At 34.4% G+C, this 24,801-nt stretch overlaps 1 protein-coding gene across 2 annotated transcripts; it reads left to right on the top strand.

Moving 5' to 3' along the window:
• Positions 1-16,358: 16,358 nt before the first annotated feature.
• On the top strand, positions 16,359-24,086 carry LOC146924220 (SNF2 domain-containing protein CLASSY 2-like). Of its 2 annotated transcripts, none has more exons than XM_085709223.1 (7): positions 16,359-16,547; positions 17,842-17,937; positions 18,461-18,711; positions 18,918-20,438; positions 20,527-20,673; positions 21,006-22,952; positions 23,678-24,086. In XM_085709223.1, exons 2-6 carry the CDS (start codon positions 17,883-17,885, stop codon positions 22,947-22,949), a joined length of 3,918 nt encoding a protein of 1,305 aa, XP_085565349.1. In that variant the 5' UTR covers positions 16,359-16,547; positions 17,842-17,882; the 3' UTR covers positions 22,950-22,952; positions 23,678-24,086. The 2 variants fall into 2 exon arrangements, with proteins under 2 accessions (XP_085565349.1, XP_085565350.1); XM_085709224.1 differs by having other exon boundaries at positions 17,806-17,937.
• Positions 24,087-24,801: the final 715 nt, after the last annotated feature.

The raw sequence follows: 24,801 nt of genomic DNA, 5'->3' as shown, positions 1-24,801 counted from the left end.
AAAACCCACCTCTATCCACCAACATACGCCAACACCATTTTCCTAATAAAGCACTATTAAATTCATGCAGCTTCCTCACCCCCAGACCTCCATACTCCTTACGTAAGCAAACAGAGCTCCAAGCAATCCAGGAAATTTTCCTGTTATCCTCACTCCCTCCCCAAAAAAATTTATTAAAAATAGATTCAATGACAGAGATTATACCTGACGGAGCCTTGAAGAAGGAAAGAGCATAGACAGGTAACGCAGTCAGGACAGACTTAAGAAGGACCAACCGACCTCCATAAGAAAGAAAGCGACTTTGCCACCCCAACAGTCTAGATTTAATTGTTTGCAACACAGGTTCCCAGAATGCTAACCTCCTTGGGTCACCACCAATCGATAAGCCCAAATACACGAACGGGATCTTGCCCACCTTACAATTTAAAATAGAGGCTGCCTCGTATAACCAAGAATCCGCAATATTTATACCAACTAACAAGCTTTTGTTGAAGTTAACTTTTAAACCAGACATCTCTGCAAATAAAGACAAGACCGCACGCAAGGCACGCACATTGGCCCAACTCTTAGCACCAAGGAGTAAAGTATCATCAGCAAATTGGAGATGGGATACTACGACCGAATTAGAGTTTCCAACCGTATACCCATTGAAAATATTATTTCTCACCGCCGAAGTCATCATAACGTTCAGACCCTCCGAGGCTATCAAAAACAAGAAAGGAGATAGGGGATCCCCCTGACGAAGGCCCCTTTGCAAACGGAACTCATCTGTAGGGCTGCCATTAACAAGAATTGATGCAGTTGCTGTCGTTACACATTCCTTAATCCATTTCCTCCATAGGACTGGAAACGCCATTTTTTTCATAACCGAATCCAGATATCCCCAATCTACCGAGTCAAAGGCTTTTTCAAAATCAACCTTAAACAACATAAGCTCCTTTTTGTTCTTTCGAGCCTCATCGACCACCTCATTAGCAATCAGAATCCCGTCTAGAATCTGTCGGTTTTTCACAAAGGCTGTCTGAGAATCTGATATAATTTTTCCCATCACCAATTTCAGCCTATTGGCCAACACTTTTGATAAAATTTTGTAAAGAGAGCCGACCAGAGAGATGGGCCGAAAGTCATTAATACGTTGAGGACTATCAATTTTCGGAATAAGAGCTATGAAAGTAGAGTTTATACCTCTTGTCAGTTTACCATTTCTGTGAAAGTCCGACATAAAACGCATAACATCTTCCTTTAAATCAACCCAAAATTCCTTGATGAAGCCAAAATTAATTCCATCAGGTCCGGGGCTCTTGTAGCTGTCACAATCCCAAATTGCTGATTTAACTTCAAGTTCTGAAAACGGCTTTGTCAAACCGCTACCATCCGCATGAGATAAGCAATTGAAAGGTAAATTATCGACCCCCGGTCTAGTAGTGTTTCTAACCGCAAAGTGCTCTCTAAAATGGGATAACACTGCATTCCGAATAGGTTGAACTCCTTCCACAAGATTACCATCCACCAAAAGCGAAATGATAGAGTTGCGACGTCGACGGCTAGAAAGAACCGAATGGAAATATTTTGAGTTGGCATCTCCATCCTTCAACCAAAGTAGCCGAGACTGTTGCCACATAATACTAGTATTCAAACGAGACATGGAGTGAAGGTCATTAGTTATACCCCGCATTTCAAGAATATCGTCCGCAGACAACTCTCCATCTTCGCCTTTTTCATCAAATTCCAACTGCCGTTTTTTTAAGTTATCAATCTTGCCAGGAATATTGATAGCATGAACTGCGTGCCACTCCTTCAGAGCATTTTTAATGAATTTTAGTTTCTCACGAAGCACAAAGCCACCCCACCCATTTATCTGAAAGGCCTTCAACTTATCTTTCACAAACTGATTGTATCCCGGCATATCTTGCCAACATTTCAACATTCTAGACGGACGCGGTCCCCAGTTTTCCTCATCCACAGATAACTGAAGTGGACAATGATCAGAGAGACCCCGGAGAAGGGCTACCTGAAAACTATTAGGCCAATATAAACACCATTCTTCAGAAAGCAAAAATCTATCAATTCTGCTCATAGCGGTACCGTCACCTTTAAACCACGTAAAACGACGCCCACATAAAGGCAAATCAATCAAGCCATTGTCAACAATAAACTCACTGAAATGATGGAAGTCAGTAACCACACTGCCCCCCCTTACAGAACGACGCTCCTCCGCACACTTAACCGCATTAAAGTCACCGCAGACACACACCTTTGCACCCCTTAAAGCCTGAAGACGGTGGGACAAAGATGCCCATAAATCTTGTTTTCCCCGAGGATCGCATGGAGCATAAATGTTAAATAAATAAAACTCTTCATTTGTCCGCACAAAACGACCATGAATTTGGAGCAAGTGATCCCGACTAACAGATGACCAGACCTCCACTTCCACGGTGTCCCATAAAATTAAAATCCCCCCGGATGCCCCCAAAGACGGGCGATATGAGAATGCATGGCTCGAATCTCCCCACAAAGCATTACACAGAGAATCATCACACACAGTTAATTTTGTTTCTTGTAAACATAAAATGAAAGGATTTTTCTCCACTACCAACTTCTTCACTTCCCTTCTCTTCTCTAAACCACCCAAACCTCGCACGTTCCAAGAGAGTAACTTCATTTTTCACCCCCTCCCCGCACATCTCCAGCAGCACACTACCCCACTTAAAAATCCCCATCAACCACGCCTCCCTCTTCCCTCACAAGTGTCAACAGAGGCCCACCTTCCAATTTTTTTGAGCGGGATAACACGCTAAATTTATTATGATTAGCTCCTGAAAAAGAGACTCCAATTGTCTTGCCAATGTCATGAATGTCATCCGCCTTTGTCTTATCATCACCTTTTAAAACCACCCAACTCTGCCAATCATTGTTTACTGAAGCCAAAGAAGAAGTTTCATTATTTGAATTGTTGTTAACCTCCTCCAAGGACTTTGTGACTCTCTCCCTTTGACGGCGACGATTATGAATTTTCTGTTTTAAGTGCCTCAAAACCTTAGAATTTCTAAGAACTTTCATAACCTCTTCTCTATCTTTACTTGGTAACCGAGCCACCTTTTTCAGAGTAAGTACCGGATGTCGAAACACGCCACCTGCTTTTTTTTTGGTAGCCATTTTCTTGCTTTTGAAACTGTTATCACCGCAGCCCTTACCCACTTTCTTCAGCCGCTTCTTATTAGAAGAAATTAAACCAATATCACCGTGTTGTACATTTCGTAACCAATCCACACTCCACGGACCTGATTGTAAAGACCTCACATCATCAGCTGAATTCGACGTTGGCCGAACTTTCCTTTTCTTTAAAGCATCGTTATCAACATCAATGTTTAATAGTGACAAATGAGCATCATTATTTCCCAAAACAGCTGCTGGAATTTGGAGCACAGCCGAGGCAACATTAGGACTAGAAAGTGGTGACAAACTATTTTTTGCTGGAACCGAATGTGACACATCTAAAGGTGTGCAGTTCTGGATGTTTGAAATAGAGGCAACCGATTGAGAAACATTAGTGGAATTTGTTGACCTTCCAGGAGATGCCACAGCAGCTGGTTGAAAGTCATTGTTGCCATGCGATTCCACTTGAGAATTCACATCTTTTTTAGAATCATTAATAGTAACATCATCAGTAGCTAAGACTTTGATGCCATGCGGTTCCACTTGAGAATTCACATCTTTTTTAGAATCATTAATAAAAACATCATCAGTAGCTAGGTCTTTGACAATTTGGTCTGCCAAAATATCAACATGGTTGTTCATTTCAAAATCATCTTGAAAGTCTTCTTTGTCCGGACAAGAGGATTCGGATTTATCATCTTCCTTATAAAGGCAGACATCGTCGCCTAGATTAATCCCCAATTCTTCGACAATTTTAATGTCCAGCGTCACACCATCAACAATAATTTGATCCGATGTATTCAACACCTCTAATGATGGCGTAGAAATCAATACTCGAGCAAAGTCAAACCGTTCTCTATTCAAGGAGCAATTGTCCGTTCTCAAATACCTTCCGCATTCAATGACACATAGTTTGAAAAAGTTTTCATTCCATGCTTGTAATGGAATTCCATAAACCCGGACCCATGCTCCTCTTTGAAAAGGCAATACCGCTTTATCCCACCGAACCATATTTGAAAATAGCATATCAAAGAACTGTTTCGCTCCTCCTACTATATCAAAAACATTCGCACCTGAAAGAGCATGTATAAACACCTTGTCTGCACCAAATGGAATAATATCTAAGTCCTTGAATCCTGCGTCCTCTACTCGATTCTGAATAAGCGGTATCGATACCCCGCCAATTACTGTACCAATCAGACCTCGACTTGCCCAACTACGATCTTCCTCGGAAGATGTGTACTTGCGTACCAACTTTGACGTCTTGTTCAGAGTGGCTATGCTGGCCTCCCTCCTCACCTTCTCCTTCGCCCCACCTTGCACTCCTACGACTCCCTCCCCTCCCTTCTTCCCCGTCTCTCTCACCCTCACCGTAACCGACCCAACCCTCACCTCTCCCTCCTTCACTCCCTCCTTTTGCATCTCTCTTTTTTCTCCCTCATTCTCCTTCTTCCTCGCGATACCCCACTCACCAGCACCCTCCCCACGCTCCTTCCCAACAGCCTTAACTCCTACACCCTCTCTCTTCCTCACCACCATGTCCCTCGTCTTCCCATCCTTCCTATCAAACCTTGCAAGCATAGCACGAATACAATATTGGCCAAAACAGACATTGTTCAAAGCTTTCAAAAGTTTATCAACATCGCGAACATTTGCATATCGAACAAAACCATAAACATCACCGTTTCTATTCCTATTGTTTGGCACAAAAACTTCTTCAAGAATACCGCAAACTTCGAACCCTTTTCGCAAGAAAAAAGTCGAAGCCTGTGGAGGAAAGTTAGTAATATAGAAAGTGACAAACCGTTTTACTGACGAAACGTTCTCAGCACCCAAACTACCATCAATGGTCGCGTGTTGTTTCTGTTCCAGAACTGGAGTAATCGCTTTCCTATTTTGATCACGTGCATCATTGTGTCGCAGTGGCCGATGGTTCCTTCCCAACTGTCGTGAAGCATCAGTACCATAATCAGACTCATCATCAAAGTCGAAATCAGCCCACTGAACCTTTCTTCTGTCCGTGAAATCTGAACCAGTATCATAGTCCCCTTGGTAGCAATCATCCTGTGCCGCAAACCTAACCCTAGACCGTCGAAGCTTGAAGTCGTCCCTCTGCCGATGCCGATCGCCTGCCTGATACCAATGCAATATTTCTAACTTTGTCCTCTTAACCAATGCCCTAAGACACTCTTTAGCATTTCCATTTGGTTTATCGTAGAGAAAAATCCAAATTGATAAAAAATAGTTGGTTTGATTTTTACAATTTTTTTCTTCGAAATTCGAACCAAACTGAACCAATGAAGAACATGTTGGTTGTTTGGTTTTGTCAGGCCGACATTTAAAAAAAAAAAATTTAAAATACATTTTTCTTCAAATACTATATTTTTTTTATACTATTAAAACAATACATAAGTTGTATAAGAAAAATAATTTAGAATGATTAAAAAACGAATACAACATATCTTTTTCATTTTATTTTTTATGTATATATCTTTTATTCTCTTACGACAACACTACCAGTATAATATGGAATAAAAGAAATAATATATAATGGGTTGGTTTGGATTATAGGTGATCGGTTTTGAATTACATAAAACCGACAACTAAATCTGATAGCGATTTGGTTCAGTTTGAATTAAAAGATGATGTATCTGTTTGGTTGAGCGTTTGTGCTCTCCAAACGTGGGTTTGAGCTCTCAAACGCGGGTTGATTTTTTTGAGTGATGTTTGGATACAATCAAAAGCAATTCTCAAAAAGCAATTTTACATCCAAAATGTGGGTTAACTAAAAGCCACAAATTGTAGCTTCTGTAGCTTCTCCTTATTTTTCCAGATCTAGTTAAAAATCTTCTTATTTATCCAGATTCGGTGGAAAAAAAAAAGTGGGGGAGGAAGAATGAGGAAACACCCAATCTCCATGGAAGCTTCAACAGAGAATATGGATGAAAAATTCAAAAATTTGGGAAACTAAAAACAGAAAAAAGGGAAGAAAGGATGATACCATCCGTGGAACTGAACATCATTCTTGAGAGACGACGGGTACTGTTACCGACATTGAAATGGGTTGAAGAGAGCCTAGAGTTTTCTTTATTTTTTTTTTGAAGCAGTCTAGAGTGTTCTTTATAAATGACTTTAATTGCCCATCACTATATTTGTTATTTATTAATTAAAGGAGAAGTTCTAGAAATTTTTTATTTAATTTTTTGAAAATGATTTTAATTAATTAATAAGAAAATAATAATAAGATGAACCGATAGATAAGTACTATTATAATGTCCTTAAAAAAAGTACTATTAATAATGATTGATGAAGCAATAAAAATTCAAATATGGTAACTTGAAATAATTATATAAAATGTTATATTTAACATTAAATACAATTAAAAGGATAATTTGGTCATTACACATTCAAAATTAATTTTGATTTAAACCATCCAAACATCATCAACTCATAAGAATCACTTTTACATTAGTGTATCCAAACATAAATCAATTCATATCAAACTCATTTTTAACCAAAATCAATTCTCTCAAACTCAATTATATCAAAATCAATTCCCACCACAGCTATACCAAACACACACGATGAAGAAAAACGAACCAATTTAACACACACGATGAAGAAAAACGAACCAATTTAACGGGTTATGGTTTTGATTCTAACACATCGTTGTTTGGTAAGCCGAAACAAACGATCGAGTACTTGTGAGTAATTTTGTTTGTTTGTTTCAGGCAAAGATGTTATTCATGCGTAATTGTAAAAACTAATATCTCGAAATATCTGAAACACATTTAAAAGATTAATCTTTTTCCACAAATATACGTGCATTAGAAAGGGACTGATAGTTTAGGAGAGTTATAATTGGAATCCGAGTTAAAAGGTTGTCCCAATACCAAATTAGATCAACGTACAAATCCTTAACCCTTTTTTATATTTAATTTTCGTTTATTTTATTTTACGTTTTTTTCAATAAAAATTTTATATCCATTAATCTTTAACACTTTTTTCTCATTGTGATTTGGTACTTTTCAATCTGCCTTGTAATTTTTTTGGTAAATTTATTGTAATCGAGGTGTTTGGCGGAAGTAGAGTAGGTCAACTGATTTGAATCATGAGTTGAAGAAGTTGGAGGTTCTGAATTCAAATTCTCCTGAAGGAAAAAAACTTCTTTTTGAGAAGGAAGGATATTTTCAAATCCAATTGAGTAAGTTTAATGCTGAATCCAATTCAACGATTTACAACAATTCATCTGTAGCTTTAGAAATCACCACTTCCTCTGTCCCAATTTAAGTGAACATTTTGCTCATTTCACACTTATTAAGAAAAAATTATTTTTAAGGAGAGAGAAAAATGATTTTAAGTGCCCCTGTCAAGTATTGGTGCATTTACCATTAACATAAATGCAAAGTAGAATATACACCCTCCGGTCACAAATATAAGCAAAAATTCATGTTTTAGATTCATTTAATAAATGATGTATGTAGTCTTTATTGTGGACAGCATACATCATTTATTGAATGAATCTAAAACATGAATTTTTGCTTATATTTGTGACCGGAGGGTGTATTGAATTGAGAATGATGAAAGTAGTATTAATTAAAGTTATAATTAGAAAAAGGTAATTAATATTGCATTGAAAAGTGAAATAGGTCAGTTATTTTAGGACAAAATTTTATAACAAAAGGCTCACTTATTATGGGATGGAGGGAGTATGATATTACTACCAAATTTTTTTATGGTCCGAGGGTCATGTGTAACATTGATATTTTTGAATGAAATTTCACAAGAATGTTTAGAATAGTATAAGAATCTTAAAAAATAGATTTTTTTAACAATACATGAATTAAATATGATTTTTTTAAATATTTTTGACACTTAAAAATTCATATTTAATTCATGTTTTGTTAAAAAATTAAAATGTTTTTGAGATAGATTGTTATAATATTTTACACGTTACTCTGAGTGGACTAGTTTAACTTCTTAAAAAAATATTTTACACATTCTAGCAAAATTTCATTAAATTATTTGAAGGTTACACATGAGATGATTTAATATTTTTTTTTACACGTTCTTGTAAAATTTCACTAAAAAATATGATGGGTACCCATGAGTTGACTTAAAAGTAAAAAAATGAAGTGATATAGACCTAACCTAGTAAAATAAATAGGAAAATATAAAAAAAAAATTAAAAAGATCATTACATAAGAATGTCATTCTTATACTTGTTAAAAAAAATGTCATTCTTATATTCTCGAATATAGTCATTCTTGTCACTGCATCATTCCAAGGTTCCATGTACCTGTACTGAAACCTGTTCGAGACAAAATCTAACTGGGTTAGTAAAAATGGAATTACTCTTCTCCACGCCTAAGACCATCCACAATGGTGGGTACTTCGTGTGTGTTTGGTTCTGCGGCGACAAGAATTGATTTTGATAGAATTGATTCTTACAGAATTGATTTTGATTAAAAGTGAGTTGAATGTAATTGATTTATGTTTGGATATATTTCCATAGAAGTGATTTTTAGCAATTCAAGTTGTTTGGATAATTTGAATCAAAATAGCTTTTGAAAGTATAATTACCAAATTAGACATCATTTATATTATATATAAAATATAAATGTAAATTTGACTGAATTATTTTTAACAAAAAATTATAACAAAATGGAGAAGTTATAATATTTTTTTTCCTTCAAAAAACAAGTTATAATCTTTCTTTCTTTTTCCAACTTACACCTTTTTTTGGAATATTGAGAAACAAAATACATTTTGTTTAAATCTATCCGTTTTCAAGCCCAAAAAAAAAAATAGAAAAATAACAATAACATAAGCAAAGAGCAGCAATAAAAAGCATATCATAATAGAGGTTGTTGGAAGCTTGGCACCAAAATAAAAAGAAAATAAAAGAGGTTCAGGCGAAATCTGTTTGAAAGAAAACAGAGAAGATGAAGTGATTCAAAAAAGCAAAGATGGAATAGAAACTGAAACAATAGTTCCATAAGATAAAAAAACGAGTTGGATCTGTGGTAAAAGATAGATGGAGGTGAGGGCAAATAAGGAAGAAGAAAGGTTTTTTAACTGGCAACCAACAGTAAACGTAGAATTGATTTGGAGAAGCTAGGATTTGGAGCTTCTCCTAGAATTGCTTTTGGAATGCTGAATTGGTTTGAGAAAAAATAGCCAAACATGTTGCAAAATGCAAAAATCACGTTGGAGGCTTGGAAACGTGCGTTTAGAGGTTCCAAACTGATAACCAAACAGGCACTTCACCTATTTAGCACCGAGCTAAATAGACACCCCCATTGTGGAGTGATATTTATTGGGGCTTATAGGGAAGGGTGCCTATAGAAGGACCTTCTCTCTTTTTATTTTTTGTGTGAATTTCATTTAATAATTTCTAATGAAATAAATGAGTGTTTTAGAAATGTAATAATATAAAGTTAAATTAGTGGAACCTATTAATAAATTTTGTCGTGGTGTTAGATTGGAGGAATTGAGTGGTTATTAGGTATTAACATTAAAAATTATAAAATGAATGATATGTACATGTGAGACCCACTTAAGCACCCAAATAGGGGAGCTCCATTATGGATGGTCTAAGATCCTCTTTTACTCGCCTTAAATCAGGCACATATTGGGGATTTCGATCTCCTAATTTATTATGGACCCTAGTTTAAGAGTTAAGGTCCACTTCAAAGGCTTGCAAACTATTATTTCCTTTAAATCCAATTTAGATGACTAAAATGCTCCTTTAAATCTGTGACTCGTAGGCACAATTTACTCCATATAACGTGTCATCAATATAAACAACCGTGATATTTAACGTGACACCTAAGCTCTCTTGACCAAAGTGACACATATTGTATGCCGTTATGGTCCACAAGGCTTGCAAACTATTATTTCATTTAAATTAGATGACTAAACTGCTCCATTAAATTTGTGACTCATAGGCACAATTTACTCTATATAACATGTCATCAATATAGACAACCGTGTTATTTAATGCGACACCTTAGCTCTCTTGACCAAAGTGACACGTTTTGTATGACGTTATTCAACATGAAGAGGAAAATAAAACTTATTTCAGAAATTTTGAATCTCAAATTAACCGACGCTCGTAATTTTAGAACTCAATTCAATAGTCTACTCAAAAACAACACTATAGAGATCAGAGGTTACATCCCCAGATGCAACCCTCCGTCATGCCACAAAAAATAAATTGTATTTATTTATAAGAAAAAAGAAGAAAACAAAGGTGGGAGTTCCTGGTATTACGACCTTGCTTTATGGCTAATAAAAAACCATGCAAAAAGAAGAGTGTTTTGTTGTTTAGTTTAAAAAATGGGATATTTTATGGAAAATGTTAACTTGTATCCTTAATACCTATAAAGTTAAGGACACAAGTTAACTTGGAAAAAACGGTCATACTTTATGAAAATTAGACGTTAAAATGTAGTAGTATTTGAAATTGTGCTTTTAATATCTAAAAAGTTTTTTTTTGAGAGAATATCTAAAAAGTTTTGGAAGTGATAGTCAACAAGATTAGTTGTTATTTAGATTATGCAATTTATCATCATTCATTTTATATTGTTTTTTTTAAGTTTTAACTTTTTCTTGAATTATTAATAAAAATAAAATAAAAATGTTCGTTTTTTTAATAATTTATAATTAAATTACTTCAATATTTTAAAATTATATAATTATGAATAAATATAAAAATTATTGTTAAAATGTAATGATATAGAGTTATTGATGAGACCTAATTAATAATTATTTTGAGGTGCTGGGTTGGAGAGATTGGATGCTTATTACGTATTAATTATAAAACTAATGACGTGTACAGTCGGGACCCATTTAACCACCTAAATGGGGTGCTGCATTATGGATGGTCTAAGGGTACAGGTTAACATTTCCCATATTTTATTAGTATTATAATAGGAGTAATAATTATTTTACGAAAAAGAATATTTAGAAAAACAGTCCTCCAACCTCCATAGAAAGAAAGCAATTCAAGCTGCGCAAAAGTGAAGCCTTTAGGGTATGTTTGTTTCAAAGGAAAGAAAGTGATGAGGAGAGAAAGGTGAGGGAAAGAAAGAGTTTCCATTGTTTGGAACTCTCTAAAAAGGTAAGGAAAGAAAGAGTTTCCGTGGGACCCACGGTAGAAACCTTTCCACCCATATGAGCACGGAAAGCTTCAAGAATGCAAGTGTTTTGTTTAAATACCCAAAATGCCCCAACTTTTATTATTTATTCTTTATTCAATTTATTATTCAATTGTTGTCTTTTTTTTTTTTAAATTGCCTACTAACTTCTTTTTCTTTTTTTTTTAATATTTCACTGCGTATCTTTTTGTTAATACATACTATTGCTTTACGTCATATTTTATTTTTCCATTAAACTATAGACAATTTGTTATATATACTAACAATTTTTGTTTAAGGGTATTTATGTGAATTACTAACTTTAGGTCTTTCTTTCCTCAACCTTTCTATTCCACTTTCTCCTATACCAAACAACTAAAACAATCCTCTTACTTTCTACTTTTTTTCTTTCCCTAAACAATCTTTCCTTTATCATTCTTTCCTTTCACTTTCTTTGTGCATCCAAACAAAGCCTTAATTTGTCTGAATGACCACAAGAATCTGAGTCCAGAATTTGATACCCACGCCGTTTGAAAAATCATTTTTTACACTATCAAATCAAATCATTACTACCCTTTTCTTAAATCTTCACTGATTATATTCTACATCAACTCTCAAATCATGTTTTACGTTACCCATAAAATATTTGTCCCAATTTACCATTCAATTTTGTAATGATGATGACCAGATTTTTTTATTAATGATAAAAGGGTTAATTATGTTTTTGTCCCTACAAAATTGCGACCTTGTAAGTTTAGTCCTTACTTAATTTTAATAGTTTTTTTTAATCCATACAAAAAATTTCTGCACTCAATATTAGTCCTTACTCAATCCAAATTTGTTTAATTTATGCTTAAACTCTTAAGTTTTTCAACAATTTTTTACAGGCGTGTTAAGAACGTTATTAAAAGGTCATCCGAAAAAAATATCGCAAAAATTTGATTTCTACGTCCATATTTTTGTTACTTATATCTTAAACTTTTGTCGTTTTAAAAAATTCATATTTAATTTATTTCATGTTAAAAAATTATAGATTTTAGTAAATGAACCTTTCATAGTGTTCTAAACTTGTATAAAAAGAATTGTTAAAAAAATTCAAGAGTTTAAGGATAATTAAACAAAATTTATTTTAGCAGGGACTAAAATTATAAGTAATTTTTTTTGTAGGGATTAAAAAAGCTATTAAAATTAAGTAAGGACTAAACTTAAAAGGTCGCAATTTTATAGGGACCAAAAACATATTTAACCCATGATAAAAATAAGGAGAATGCTAACGAATGTTTTTGGGACGTTGGTTAAAATACTAAAATAGATAGTAGTTTGGACAAAAAGTTGTGTAATTTTTTTTTTTTTGGCTTTCGCACCGGTTTCCGACGTGGGCGACTAATCCGGCTCGTGCATAGAGGCATGCGCACTGGCCAAGCGTTGTTCCCCCTGGGAATCGAACCCGGTATTCCCTGGGTACGTCCTTGGAAGGGGCTCCTTGCCACTGGCGCCCAAACAACTTGGTTTAAAAAGTTGTGTAATTATTGGTAAGGTCAAAAACTTGCATTTCCAAGACAAACTTTCTACTAATGGATTACTTAACCATTATCCTTAGAGCATCCACAATAGAGACCCTCAATTTTGAGGTCTTAAATGGGTCCCACATGGACACATCACTTTTTAATAATTTTTTAATAATAGTACTTAATAGGTACTCAACCACTCCAATGGAGATCCTCTAACAAATGGTCTAATAGGGTCCCACAAATATTATTTTAATAAAAAGTGATGTGGGCCCAAAATGGAGGTCTTAAGTACTAGGTCTTAAATGGTGAAAATCTCATCATTGTAGATGCTTTTAGTAAAACTCTAAAAATAATTATTGGATGATAGTACTCGCAATGAAATTAATCAATGAATGTAATTTAATTAATTTTATCTGCCCTTACACAAAATGTTAATGGGCTCAATTGAAAGGAAAGATAGAACTAATAATGGCCAATTTTCGTATTTTTCTCTTTCATCTTGAGTGTTTTCTCTCTTTCCTTGTAGTTTGATGTTCACACTCATTGTAAATATTGTCACTTTTTATTTATCTAAATAACACAACTCTTTATTTTTATTTTTTTAGACAGAAGGAAAAAATATATATAAAAAATAAAGACATACAAAGATTGAGGGGACATTAACCTGACCCAGGTACATTTCATTTCAAACGTGATAAATCAAACCAAACCTAATCAAAATCCTAACAAATAAACACTTATCTCGAACGCAACCCAGCGAGTCTGCGTACGGGCCTGAAACCAAGTTAAAAAAAAAAGAGAATAGTGGACAACTGTTAGAGCAATTAGGTTCCGGGCTGGTAACACAACTCTTTATCAATAGAGATTATAATATCTAAAAGGGTTAAATATGTTTTTGGTCCCTATAAATATGTCAGCTTTTCGTTTTAGTCCCTCTAAAATTTTCCTTCAACTTTTAGTCCCTATAAAATTTTCAATCACTACTTTTGGTCCCTATTTTTAATTTAATTTTTGTATTTTTTAATGAAATTGTGCAGAAATGTGTAAAATATTCTAAAAAAATTTACTAAAAGAAATTAGAATTTTTTAACAAAACACAAATTAAATATGAATTTTTAACCGGAAAAAATATATAAATTCATATTAAATTCATGTTTTGTTAAAAAATTCTAAATTTTTTTTGGAGTTATTCTTGTAATATTTTGAATTTTTATGGAAAATTTTATTAAAAAAATATGAATTCTATATATGAGTTTACTTTAAAAGAGGGACCAAAAGTGAAAATTGAAAATTTAATAGAGATTAAAAGTTGAAGGAAAATTTTAGAGGGACTAAAACGAAAAGTTGACATATTTATAAGGACCAAAAACATATTTAACCCTATCTAAAATTATTAGTTGCTTTATAACTATAACTTGATTATAAAAAAAAATTCAAATAATAACATGATTATAATATTGATCAATAGGACCAAATAGTAAATGTAAAAAATCCTTCAAAAAAAAGTAAGGGTATGTTTGGTTTGCAAAAGAAAGTTTAAGGAAAGAAAGTGAAAGGAATGAAAGGATAAGGAAAGAACGATAGTAGAAAGTGAGAAGATCTTTTTAGTTGTTTGGTATAAGAGAAAGTGAATAGAAAATGGAAGGAAAGAATGATGTGTATATTTGTAAAAGGACAACTACATCCTTGATTTTTTTTCCTACATATGTCATTTTAAATTAAATATTCTATTTATACATTTAAATATATTTTAATTTAGATATAACAATTTAAGTATTTATTTTAAGCTTGGAGAAGAAATTTGTACAGTATATGTCAAAATCATAACTTGGCTAGCATGGTTGTATAAGACATGGTGCAAAACGTTAACATGCCTTAAAAAAAATGGCACAATGTTATAATATATTACATTAGGGCTATTTTGGACTTTTTGTCATAAAGCTGGTGCCTTTGCCATGTTTCTGTCCATGGAGGTGCAGAAAGGTTTTGAGCGTGGGTCCCACCTCAAAACTTTCTTTCCTCTTCTTTTTGAAGTGTTGCCAAACAGTGGAAAGTCACTGTATCCACCTACTTTCTTTCCCTATCCTTTCTCTCCTTTATCTTTCACCTATTCCAAACAGACCCTAAATGTAAAAAACGAAATTGATAAAAAATTATTATGGAATAGTTTTGGAACTGTCGTTTTGCAAGATTCATTTTGTTTGGGCTTGTTTGGTAAACGAGTCTTCTTATATTGGAAAGATTGCTATTTGAGGAGTCATTTGACCTTTACCCTTAGGTTATTAACTTGAGCTTTGCTTTGTTGTATAAGGTATCTCAATGATACAACGCCTTTACAAACAAGGCATACACTACTTGTTTTATATAACTACTTATGTTGTTCGTTAGACTAATATATTTAGGTTCTGATATGAGACAATATTTTTCGGTTTGATTTACTCTATTAAGTGAGTATTTGCGGTTTGATTTACACTATTAAGTGAGTATCTTATTATGTTAAGATGAAAAATAATTTTGATTGTATTTGTTTTATAAAATTGATTTGATTAAAAGTATGATTGAATGTAAAATGATTGTGTTTAGACACATTTATTAAAATAAAATTGAAATGATCTCTAATAAAAGTGGTGATGACCTACCACTCTTCTAAAGTAGGTGCTTAGAATAATTTTAAATACAAAAACAATTTTTATACTACTATTTAACAAAAGGGAATCCAAACATGTACTAGTATATTTACTTTGATAACTAGACCTAAAGTACATAGTTCAAAAGTGTAGTGATTTCGTCCCTTATTATAAGACCTATTTACTTTTGATCCTACTTATGATCTTGTGTGTTGCGATCTTGCTTCGCCCATCCTAACGCGGGACAAAAACTCGATCATGACAACCATTTGTTAGACTATTTAAAACCCAAAAAAAAATCAAAATACTAACATGCGGCGTGATCAAAGCCATAATTTATATCGTTGAAATCTCGTTCGAGAGAAGGACGACGATGACCCACCACTCTCAAAGTTAGGTGTTAGAATCAATTCTAAATACAAAATCAATCAATAACAAAAGACAAATGTTAACATGTGCCCCAAGGGCATATGTTAGGGAACTTAAAATAAAAATAGTTCTCTTAAAAGTTGTGCATTCAACTTTATTCAACTTTTTAAAGTCAAACTTTTGTTCTTTTCTATGAAGAATTTCTGATTTTGAATTCCTTAACTTATGCCCTAAGGGCACAAGATAACAAGACCCATAACAAAAAAGTGAATCCAAACATACATTTACTCTTCCAGCTGGACTCAACTACCCAACCAAAAGTGTTTGTGTATTTTGAGCTAACCTAAATGTTTGTGATTTTCTGACACATAATCTAGACATCTACGTAAATATTGTATGGTTCCATAGACTCATAAACAGTCCAAGTTGTTAAATATTTGGTCCTCCCCTATTAACCGCGAATATTCACCACCACTACTCTCTCTCTCTCTCTCTCATGCAACTGCACGAACTTCAAGGCCTTTTTCTCTGCTCCTCTTTTTATGTCAGCTTTCACTTCACACTTTACTCTCTCTCATCACTGTACTCACTTCACTCTTTCAACTCAACTACCTCATTTCCAGCAACATTATTATTACCTCATCTTCTTCTCTCTTCTCTTTTTCATCACAAAATCATCATGCTGTAACATCTTCTTCTGTTAGATTCTCTCATCAGTAGTAATTACCTTTATCTCTATTTTGGTAAGAATCTCATCACTTTTTTTTATTGTTTTCATGAAAATAATCTAAAAATATCTTTCATTGATTATACTAAGTCAACAATCTGATTCTAATCTCTGATCATGTTTTTGATTGACTTGGTTAATAATATGAACGTTTTTATATGTTTTTTTTTTCACTTTGACTTAGGTTCATGAAGAAAAAATTGGACTGATTTTTGTGGTGATTCCTTTTTATTGTTTTTCCAAAAGAGATGAAAAAGATTGCTTTTTGCCTATTTTAAGAATGACTTTTAGCATGTTTTTTTCTGGGGGTTTTGTAACTAAAATGTTGCTAATTGTGTGCATAAATTGGTGTCATAATCTTAAATGTTTATTTTTTTTCTTGTTCTTTTTTAGCATATATTCTGAACTGAAATCTTCACATGTGTGAATCTGTTTGTTTTCTGCTAACCAACACAACACTGCCTTTGATAATCTAGGCTCAATTGGTAGTACCTTTTATGGTAAAAAAAAAATATCTTCTTAATTTAATATGATTATATAAAGTTTAGGTGAATTAGGTCCCAATGACGGCAAAAAACGGCCTTAAGGCTTAAAAAGATTGTCAATCAAGGTAATTATATATTACCTATCAACAAGTTCCTCAAATCAACAGAAGAATTTGATCCATGAATCATAAATTTAATGTTTGGGGGAAATTTAAATAGATGAACATAGTTTTTTTTTTTTTTCGGAAGGATTTTTTTTTTTTTTTAATAATCCCTACCAGAGCATTTTATTCATAATTTTGCTTTCATCTTTTGGAGGCAGAAAACAACAGATATGAAATGAAGCAATTTTGAGTTTTTTAAAAGACATTTGTTATGACACGATTTTGCTGGGTATGAGTCATAGTTTATCGATAAATGATCCGGCCGGTCCAAGGGTAAGGCCACTAAAGCCCTCGCTTTAGGGTGTACCAACAAAAAAGTCTCATATATCAAAAATTGCTTTAGACCTCACTTTTGAAGATTATTGGGCCGGAACAGGTCCCTGGAGCTGGGAGTATTTATACACAACTTGCAACCTGTAAACCCTAAGCTTTCATTAATTAATATTGAAAAGGCAGTGCAGCTGCACTGCCGCCGAAGAAGTAGGCAAAAGTGGCTGAATTCTGTGATCAAATATATCTTGTGCTATCCGTTTGCTTTGTTTCGTGTCTTAATTTTGCCGTTCTAAATGATCTATAGATATCCATTGCATCTGTATATCAATGATTGATAAGCAATTTATGTAAGCCTTGACTGTAAGTGGAAATTTCTGTGCCAAATCAGCTGCTGAAGTTGCTCATATACAACATTGGCAATCACAAACAATGATGAACAGAAAGAGGCGTCTAAATGAATCAAAGAATTCATTCAATTCTGACCGTAAGCCTTTTCCTCTTTCTTTTTGATCAAATGATTACTCTGCAAATTCATTGAACAGAATAAATATCAATGGAGTATAACTGATTCTGATTCTACAATACTAAAAGGAAGATCAAAGTAAAATGATTAAGTGCTTGTTTGGATTGACTTATTTGAGAGCGCAAGCACTAGTGAAACTGTTTGGGAGAACTTATGGAAATAGTGTATGACATGTCCATAAGTTGTTTTCAGCTTATTTCCATAAGCTTTTCATAAGCTATCTTGGAAAGCTTATGAAAAGCTTATATATGAAAACAATTTAACTTTATTTGACTTTTCTTATAGAAATAACTTATACACAATCACATATTTGATAATTGCTTATGCTATAAGTGCTTAATTAAGTTGTTTATCCAAGCACGGATTTATTAATCTATAGGATAAGCTTGATTGCCTTCAGTTTTCCATGATCATACAATCACATTCTGTAGCAAAGATTGTATGTTTAACCTATTAACTTCCTCAAAATTTTCCTTCTGAACAGCATTTGAAGCAGTTATCTTTGGCTCATGGCATCCTGTGGAGTTCATAAAAGTTAAATCAGGATCTATGAGCATACATTTCACAGATAATCACCATATGGTTATGGACAAAGGTGCTTTATCAGACATTCGTTTAAGGTCAAGGAAAGCTACCGTGTCAGATTGCTCCTGTTTCTTACGTCCTGGAATCGACGTATGCGTGCTATCACCCCCTCAACGAGCCAATGATTCAGTTGGTTTAAATCTCGAGCCTGTAAGTGTTCATTTTAAGATGAACTTTTAATCCTGTATTTTTTTCCCTGAGAGTGTCGTGTTTGGTGTCTGATTGAAACTTCCTTATAGTAACAATTGTAACAGAATTACAAAGTCATAAAACTTGCAGCATTTTTTAATTGATGAACTGTAGTTGGAAAATTTAAGGTATATCTTACGGTTATATTTTTTTCTTTTTAATTATAGGTTTGGGCTGATGCTAGAATAAGTTCTATACAGAGAAAGCCCCATGGCTCAGAGTGCTCGTGTCAGTTTTTCGTCAACTTCTATATTGAACAAGGTTCACTTGGTTTAGAAATGAGAACTCTTTGTAAGGATGTCAAAGTATTCGGACTCAATCAGATCTCCATCCTCCAAAAAATCGAACACAGTCCATGTGAAAATCAGCCCCATCGGTGGTCTTCATCCGAGGATTGCTCTTCATTACCAAACACCAAATTGCTTTTGGGAAAGTTCTTAATCGATCTTTCATGGTTAGTTGTTACATCGGTTGTCAAGAATGTTTCGTTCTGTGCAAGATCAGTAGAAAACAAGATGGTGTATCAAATTTTGGGAGGTGATAGTAGTAATAGCTCATCGTCGAACACCGAGTCTCATATTGATGTCATCGGATTCAAAACCGACGATGGCATGTTAGTACCGATTGTTTCTCAAGTTGCTATAACTAACACCAAGAGAGCTGATCATGCACGTGAATCGCGTGCAGATGAAGCGTCATCATCTTATAATGTTGACGGCTTACGACGTTCCAAACGCAGGCATGTACAGCCAGAGCGTTACGTTGGCTGCGAAGTTAAAGAGTTGGATGTTGGTACCTTTAGAAACATGCCACCTGTCAGGATAGAAACATCCAAAGCAGTAGTAGATGAAATGTCGTTGCCGTTATCATTCTTGTTCCGTTTGCCGCAGAGCAGTCCGGAAAAGGGTGCCATCAAATGTCAGAAGGCCAGCAAACCGAATGCTTGTCGGGAGCTTCTGGTGTACAATAGGAGGGCTAAAACCCAAAAGGGGAAGAAGACTTGTGGCGGTGTTGATCAAAAGGAACATAAAAATCCACTTGCTATTATTCCTCTTCCTGATCAAGATGCTGATCCAATAGCCGTTGAGCATTACGATCCAAACGGCAACGTTGCTAGAAGTCATGAACATCAATCACGTGATATTACTTCGCAGTATAGTCATTTGGTTAATAATCCTAAACCAAGGAAAAACATCAATTTGTTAGATGATCCTGCAAAAGCAGATGATGCTGAGAAGAACGACCATGTTTCTTCACGATGTCAATTTTTTGGCTCTACTAAGTTACAAAGGAAGAGCACAGGTAGTTTGGATGATATGGATCTTGGAAATAGATGGGAAGGAATAAAAAGAAAATCGAAGACAGGATTTCATGAGGGAACATATCGCTCAACTCATTTAAGAAATAACGGCGAAGGAAGAAGTCACAATTATAAAGACAGAACTTTAAATGCGGCCGCATACAAGAGTTTGATCCATTCGTATTTACAGAATATTAATACAATACCTGTCATAGAAGAACCTCCTATCACTGACCAGTGGAAGAAATGTAACACAACAAACGGTGTTGGACAAAATGTGGAAACCGAGATTTCTCATGGAGAGGATGATGTAGAAAAAGCTGAAATGGATATGTTGTGGAAAGAACTTGAAGTGTCACTGGCGTCGAGTTATTTTGATGACTCAGAGGTGTAATCGTTTATCCATTGTTTTTCCTTAGTTCCTTATGTTTTTTCTCTGTTTTCTCTAAGGCTAATCAGTTCCATTATTTTATCAGGTTTCAAATGCAATTGTTTTGGCCGAGCCTGAGGAAAACTTAGAAGAAGTTTGTGAACATGATAATAGATTGGATGAAGAAATTGGAATATACTGCTGTAGATGTGGCTTTGTGACCACCCATATCAGAGATGTTAATCCAATTTTTGTAAGTCAAGTTTAAAACTTAAAAAGATGTGTGCGCACGCGTGCACTCTTATGTGGATTTTTATGCATTTTTCTTTCATTCTTGTATTCTGGTTTCTATACATTGCATCTAGATGGACGAGGCATAAGCAATGTCAGACTATTTGAGAGAGCTTATGGAAGCAACTTATGACATGTCCATAAGATGTTTTTAGCTTATTTCTATACGCTTTCCAGGATAGCTTATGAAATCAACTTATAGTGTATATGAAATAGTTTGACTTTATTTTATCTTTTATTATAGAAAAAGGTTATGCATAAACACTTGTATGATAATCTTGTTGGTATTGGCAGGTTGAAAATTCAGTGTGGCGCCAAGAGGAGAAGCAGTGTGATGGAGAAGATAAAGAAGAGCCCACCAAGGATGATGAAGATGATGACTTCCATTTTTTCCCGACCGACACTTCTCGTGATGAACCGATATCGGAAGAAAACCAAAGCGTTTGGTCATTAATTCCTGAACTCAGAGAAAAATTGCATGTGCACCAAAAGAAAGCTTTTGAGTTTCTTTGGCGAAACGTTGCAGGGTCTACAAATCCAGGGCTAATTGAAGCCGAATCCAAAAAAAGAGGTGGCTGTGTGATATCTCATACTCCTGGAGCCGGAAAAACTTTTCTCATCATCGCTTTTCTTGTTAGCTACCTGAAGTTATTCCCGGGGAAGAGACCTCTAGTTCTTGCTCCAAAAACTACGCTCTATACTTGGTATAAAGAATTTATCAAGTGGGAGATTCCTATACCGGTGTACTTGATTCATGGTCGTAGAACCTATAGGGTGTTCAAGCAGAATACAGTTGCTACTCTTCCTGGAGTTCCCAAGCCTACCGATGATGTCAAGCATGTTTTGGATTGCCTTGAGAAGATCCAAAAATGGCATTCACATCCGAGTGTTCTAATCATGGGCTACACTTCGTTTTTAACATTGATGCGAGAGGATTCAAAGTTTGCACACCGAAAGTTTATGGCTCAAGTGTTGAGGGAAAGTCCTGGACTCTTGGTACTTGATGAAGGTCACAACCCTAGAAGTACCAAATCAAGGTTGCGAAAATGTTTGATGAAAGTGCAAACCGAATTGAGAATATTGCTTTCCGGTACTTTGTTTCAAAATAATTTCTGCGAATACTTCAACACTCTATGCTTGGCAAGACCGAAATTCCCTCACGAAGTGTTGAAAGCATTAGACCCTAAATACAAGAGGAAAAGGAAAGGAGTAGGCCAAAAAGGAGCAGAAAAGGCGCAATATTTGATCGAGTCACGGGCAAGAAAATTCTTCTTAGATACAATCGCTAGGAAAATTGACTCTAATGTTGGAGAGGAAAGAATTCAAGGATTAAACATGTTGAGAAATGTGACAAATGGTTTTATCGATGTTTATGAAGCAGGAAGTTCTGATGGTTTACCAGGTTTACAAATTTATACACTGCTAATGAATACAACCGATATACAGCATGAGATTCTGCAGAAACTTCACAGCGACATGTTTAAGTGCAGTGGATACCCTCTCGAGTTAGAGCTTTTGATAACACTTGGATCAATACATCCTTGGCTGGTCAAAACTGCGGTGTGTTCTCAGAAATTTTTAACAAAGGAGCAATTGAGTGATCTTGATAAGTACAAGTTTGATTTGAAAATAGGTTCAAAAGTAAGATTTGTTTTGAGCCTTATCTACCGTGTTGTTAAGAACGAAAAGGTTCTTATCTTTTGCCACAACATTGCGCCTGTTCGCTTATTTCAAGAATATTTCGAGAAGTACTTTGGATGGCAAAAAGGCCGTGAAGTTTTAGTACTAACCGGGGAACTCGAGCTCTTTGAACGTGGGAAAATAATGGATAAATTTGAGGAGCCTGGTGGAGTATCAAAGATACTACTTGCTTCAATCACAGCTTGTGCCGAAGGAATTAGTTTGACAGCTGCATCTCGTGTGATCATGTTGGATTCCGAGTGGAACCCTTCGAAAACGAAGCAAGCTATTGCACGTGCGTTTCGTCCTGGTCAGCAGAAAATGGTTTATGTTTATCAGCTCTTGGTGACAGGTTCGTTGGAGGAAGATAAGTACCGAAGAACCACTTGGAAAGAGTGGGTGTCGAGCATGATTTTCAGTGAGGCGTTTGTCGAGGATCCTTCTCGTTGGCAAGCTGAGAAGATTGAAGATGATATTCTAAGGGAAATGGTTGAGGAGGATAAGTCTAAATCATTCCATATGATCATGAAGAATGAAAAGGCTTCAACAAAAACATAAAAGGTAAATACTCATTATTACAAGGAACATAAATCTGTGTTACATATAGATTCTTTCATACTTGTCCCATGTTTTGTTATCTTCTATGTCCTTTTCTTGTGTGTGTGTGCGCGTCGGTGTAAAATGATCATGCCATAAAAGATTTCAAATATAATTTGTTTCCAAGTCTCACATGTAACAAAGGCATCACTAGATCTTGGAACCAAAAAAAAGGTTACTAAGTCCTTTCCCTTGTCACTTTGAAATTTTATTGCTCGGGTAAGGATCCTCTTCATTCTCAAAAGATACGGAGGTCAATAGTTTTGGAGTGAATCAATGACATAAATGCACACATTAAATATTATACTCCAAAACTATAGTAATGAAAATGTCTATTTCTTTCAAGAGATGAAGAGGATTTCTACTCTAATTGCTCTCAATTTTTCGGCATTGACTTAAAAAATATAGAAATTTTCTAGCTAGTCTTTAAAATAATTTCTGCATCTATAAATTTGTGTCTTGCTAGGAGAACATTTTGTGTGTGCCTACATTGGCAAGTAACACATGTTTCTCGAAGTGTATTTTCAGATGACAATTTTTTTTCCCCAGATGTGTACATTTGAATTCAAGTTATGAGGTTGAGATATTTTTCTTTACTATTAATGTAAATGTGGTTATTCCTGCTACAACTAGTTACTTATGTCATTGGTTGAATGAAATTCTCTTAACATTTTCCTTACACAACACAGGACTATCATGGAGCATGAATAAAGGATCCAAGCCCGCTTCTTAACAAGCTTTATTATGGAGAGTCCAATATGTTTTATTTTTATTTAACATAACAAACTGGTGGTCCCCGTGAGTTTAACTCGGTTGGTAAGAACAGTGCATAATATATGTAAGGTTTGGGGTTCGAATCCCGGACACCATAAAAAAAAAAAAAAAACATAACAAACTGGTGGATTTGGTTCAGGCAAAATTCTAGTTATGTACTAGTGATAAATTACATTTTTTTTTCTTTCAATTCTAGTACTTTGGAGGTTTATTTAAGTGTATGTTTGGTTTCACTTTTAGATGGACTATAATTCATTTTAGAGGTGTAAAATTGATTCTGACATGTTTGGGTGCTTAAGAGTATATTGGATTTTGCCTCTAGAATCGATTCTACTTGAAGTTAGAAATTGAAGCTTTGATTTTAACATTTAAATTTATTGTTCAATTCACTTTTACATAAATGTATTCAAACATAAATCACTTTAACTTTAATCACTTTTAGCCAAAATCAGTTTTACAGAATCAATTCACTCAAAATCAATTTTGTAACACATAACCAAACATACACCAAGTTAAGTGCCATGCTGGAGGATTGATATCCCAATAGGTCACTCCTTGTTCTAACTAAAGAACACAATTAGGGCAGATGCCATGCCAATTTAATTATAAAGATGTTGCCAAACTGTATTTTTGTTTAATCTCATTTTTTTTAGGAGAAAACTCATCCTTCATTTGGTCTTTTTGGATTTAATTTGTATATTTTGTTAGTGGGAAGATGTTTTACATTATCAATCAATTATATCATTAGAAATATTTGAATTTATTCACAATTATGTTTGACTTGTTTTTACACAATAATTACGTTTGACTTGATTGATTGTGAACTTTTTGCACATACAAATTATAGTAAACTATTTATTCAAAGAAAGCGAAATGTTAACCTATGACTTCGGGGCACTAATTAAAGAATCAAACAGAGAAAGTATTACTCCCTCCGTCCCATATTACTTGACCTATTTAGAATATTTGCACTATTCATGTCACATGTTTTGACTCTATTTTTCTACTAATATATAAAAACAAAATATAGCATATAAGA

The sequence above is a fragment of the Medicago sativa genome, chromosome 5, assembly GCF_051527215.1.
Source record: "Medicago sativa cultivar Bolivia chromosome 5, Bolivia_mono, whole genome shotgun sequence".
Lineage (NCBI taxonomy): Eukaryota > Viridiplantae > Streptophyta > Magnoliopsida > Fabales > Fabaceae > Medicago > Medicago sativa.
This window is presented reverse-complemented; position numbering and strand designations above follow the sequence as displayed.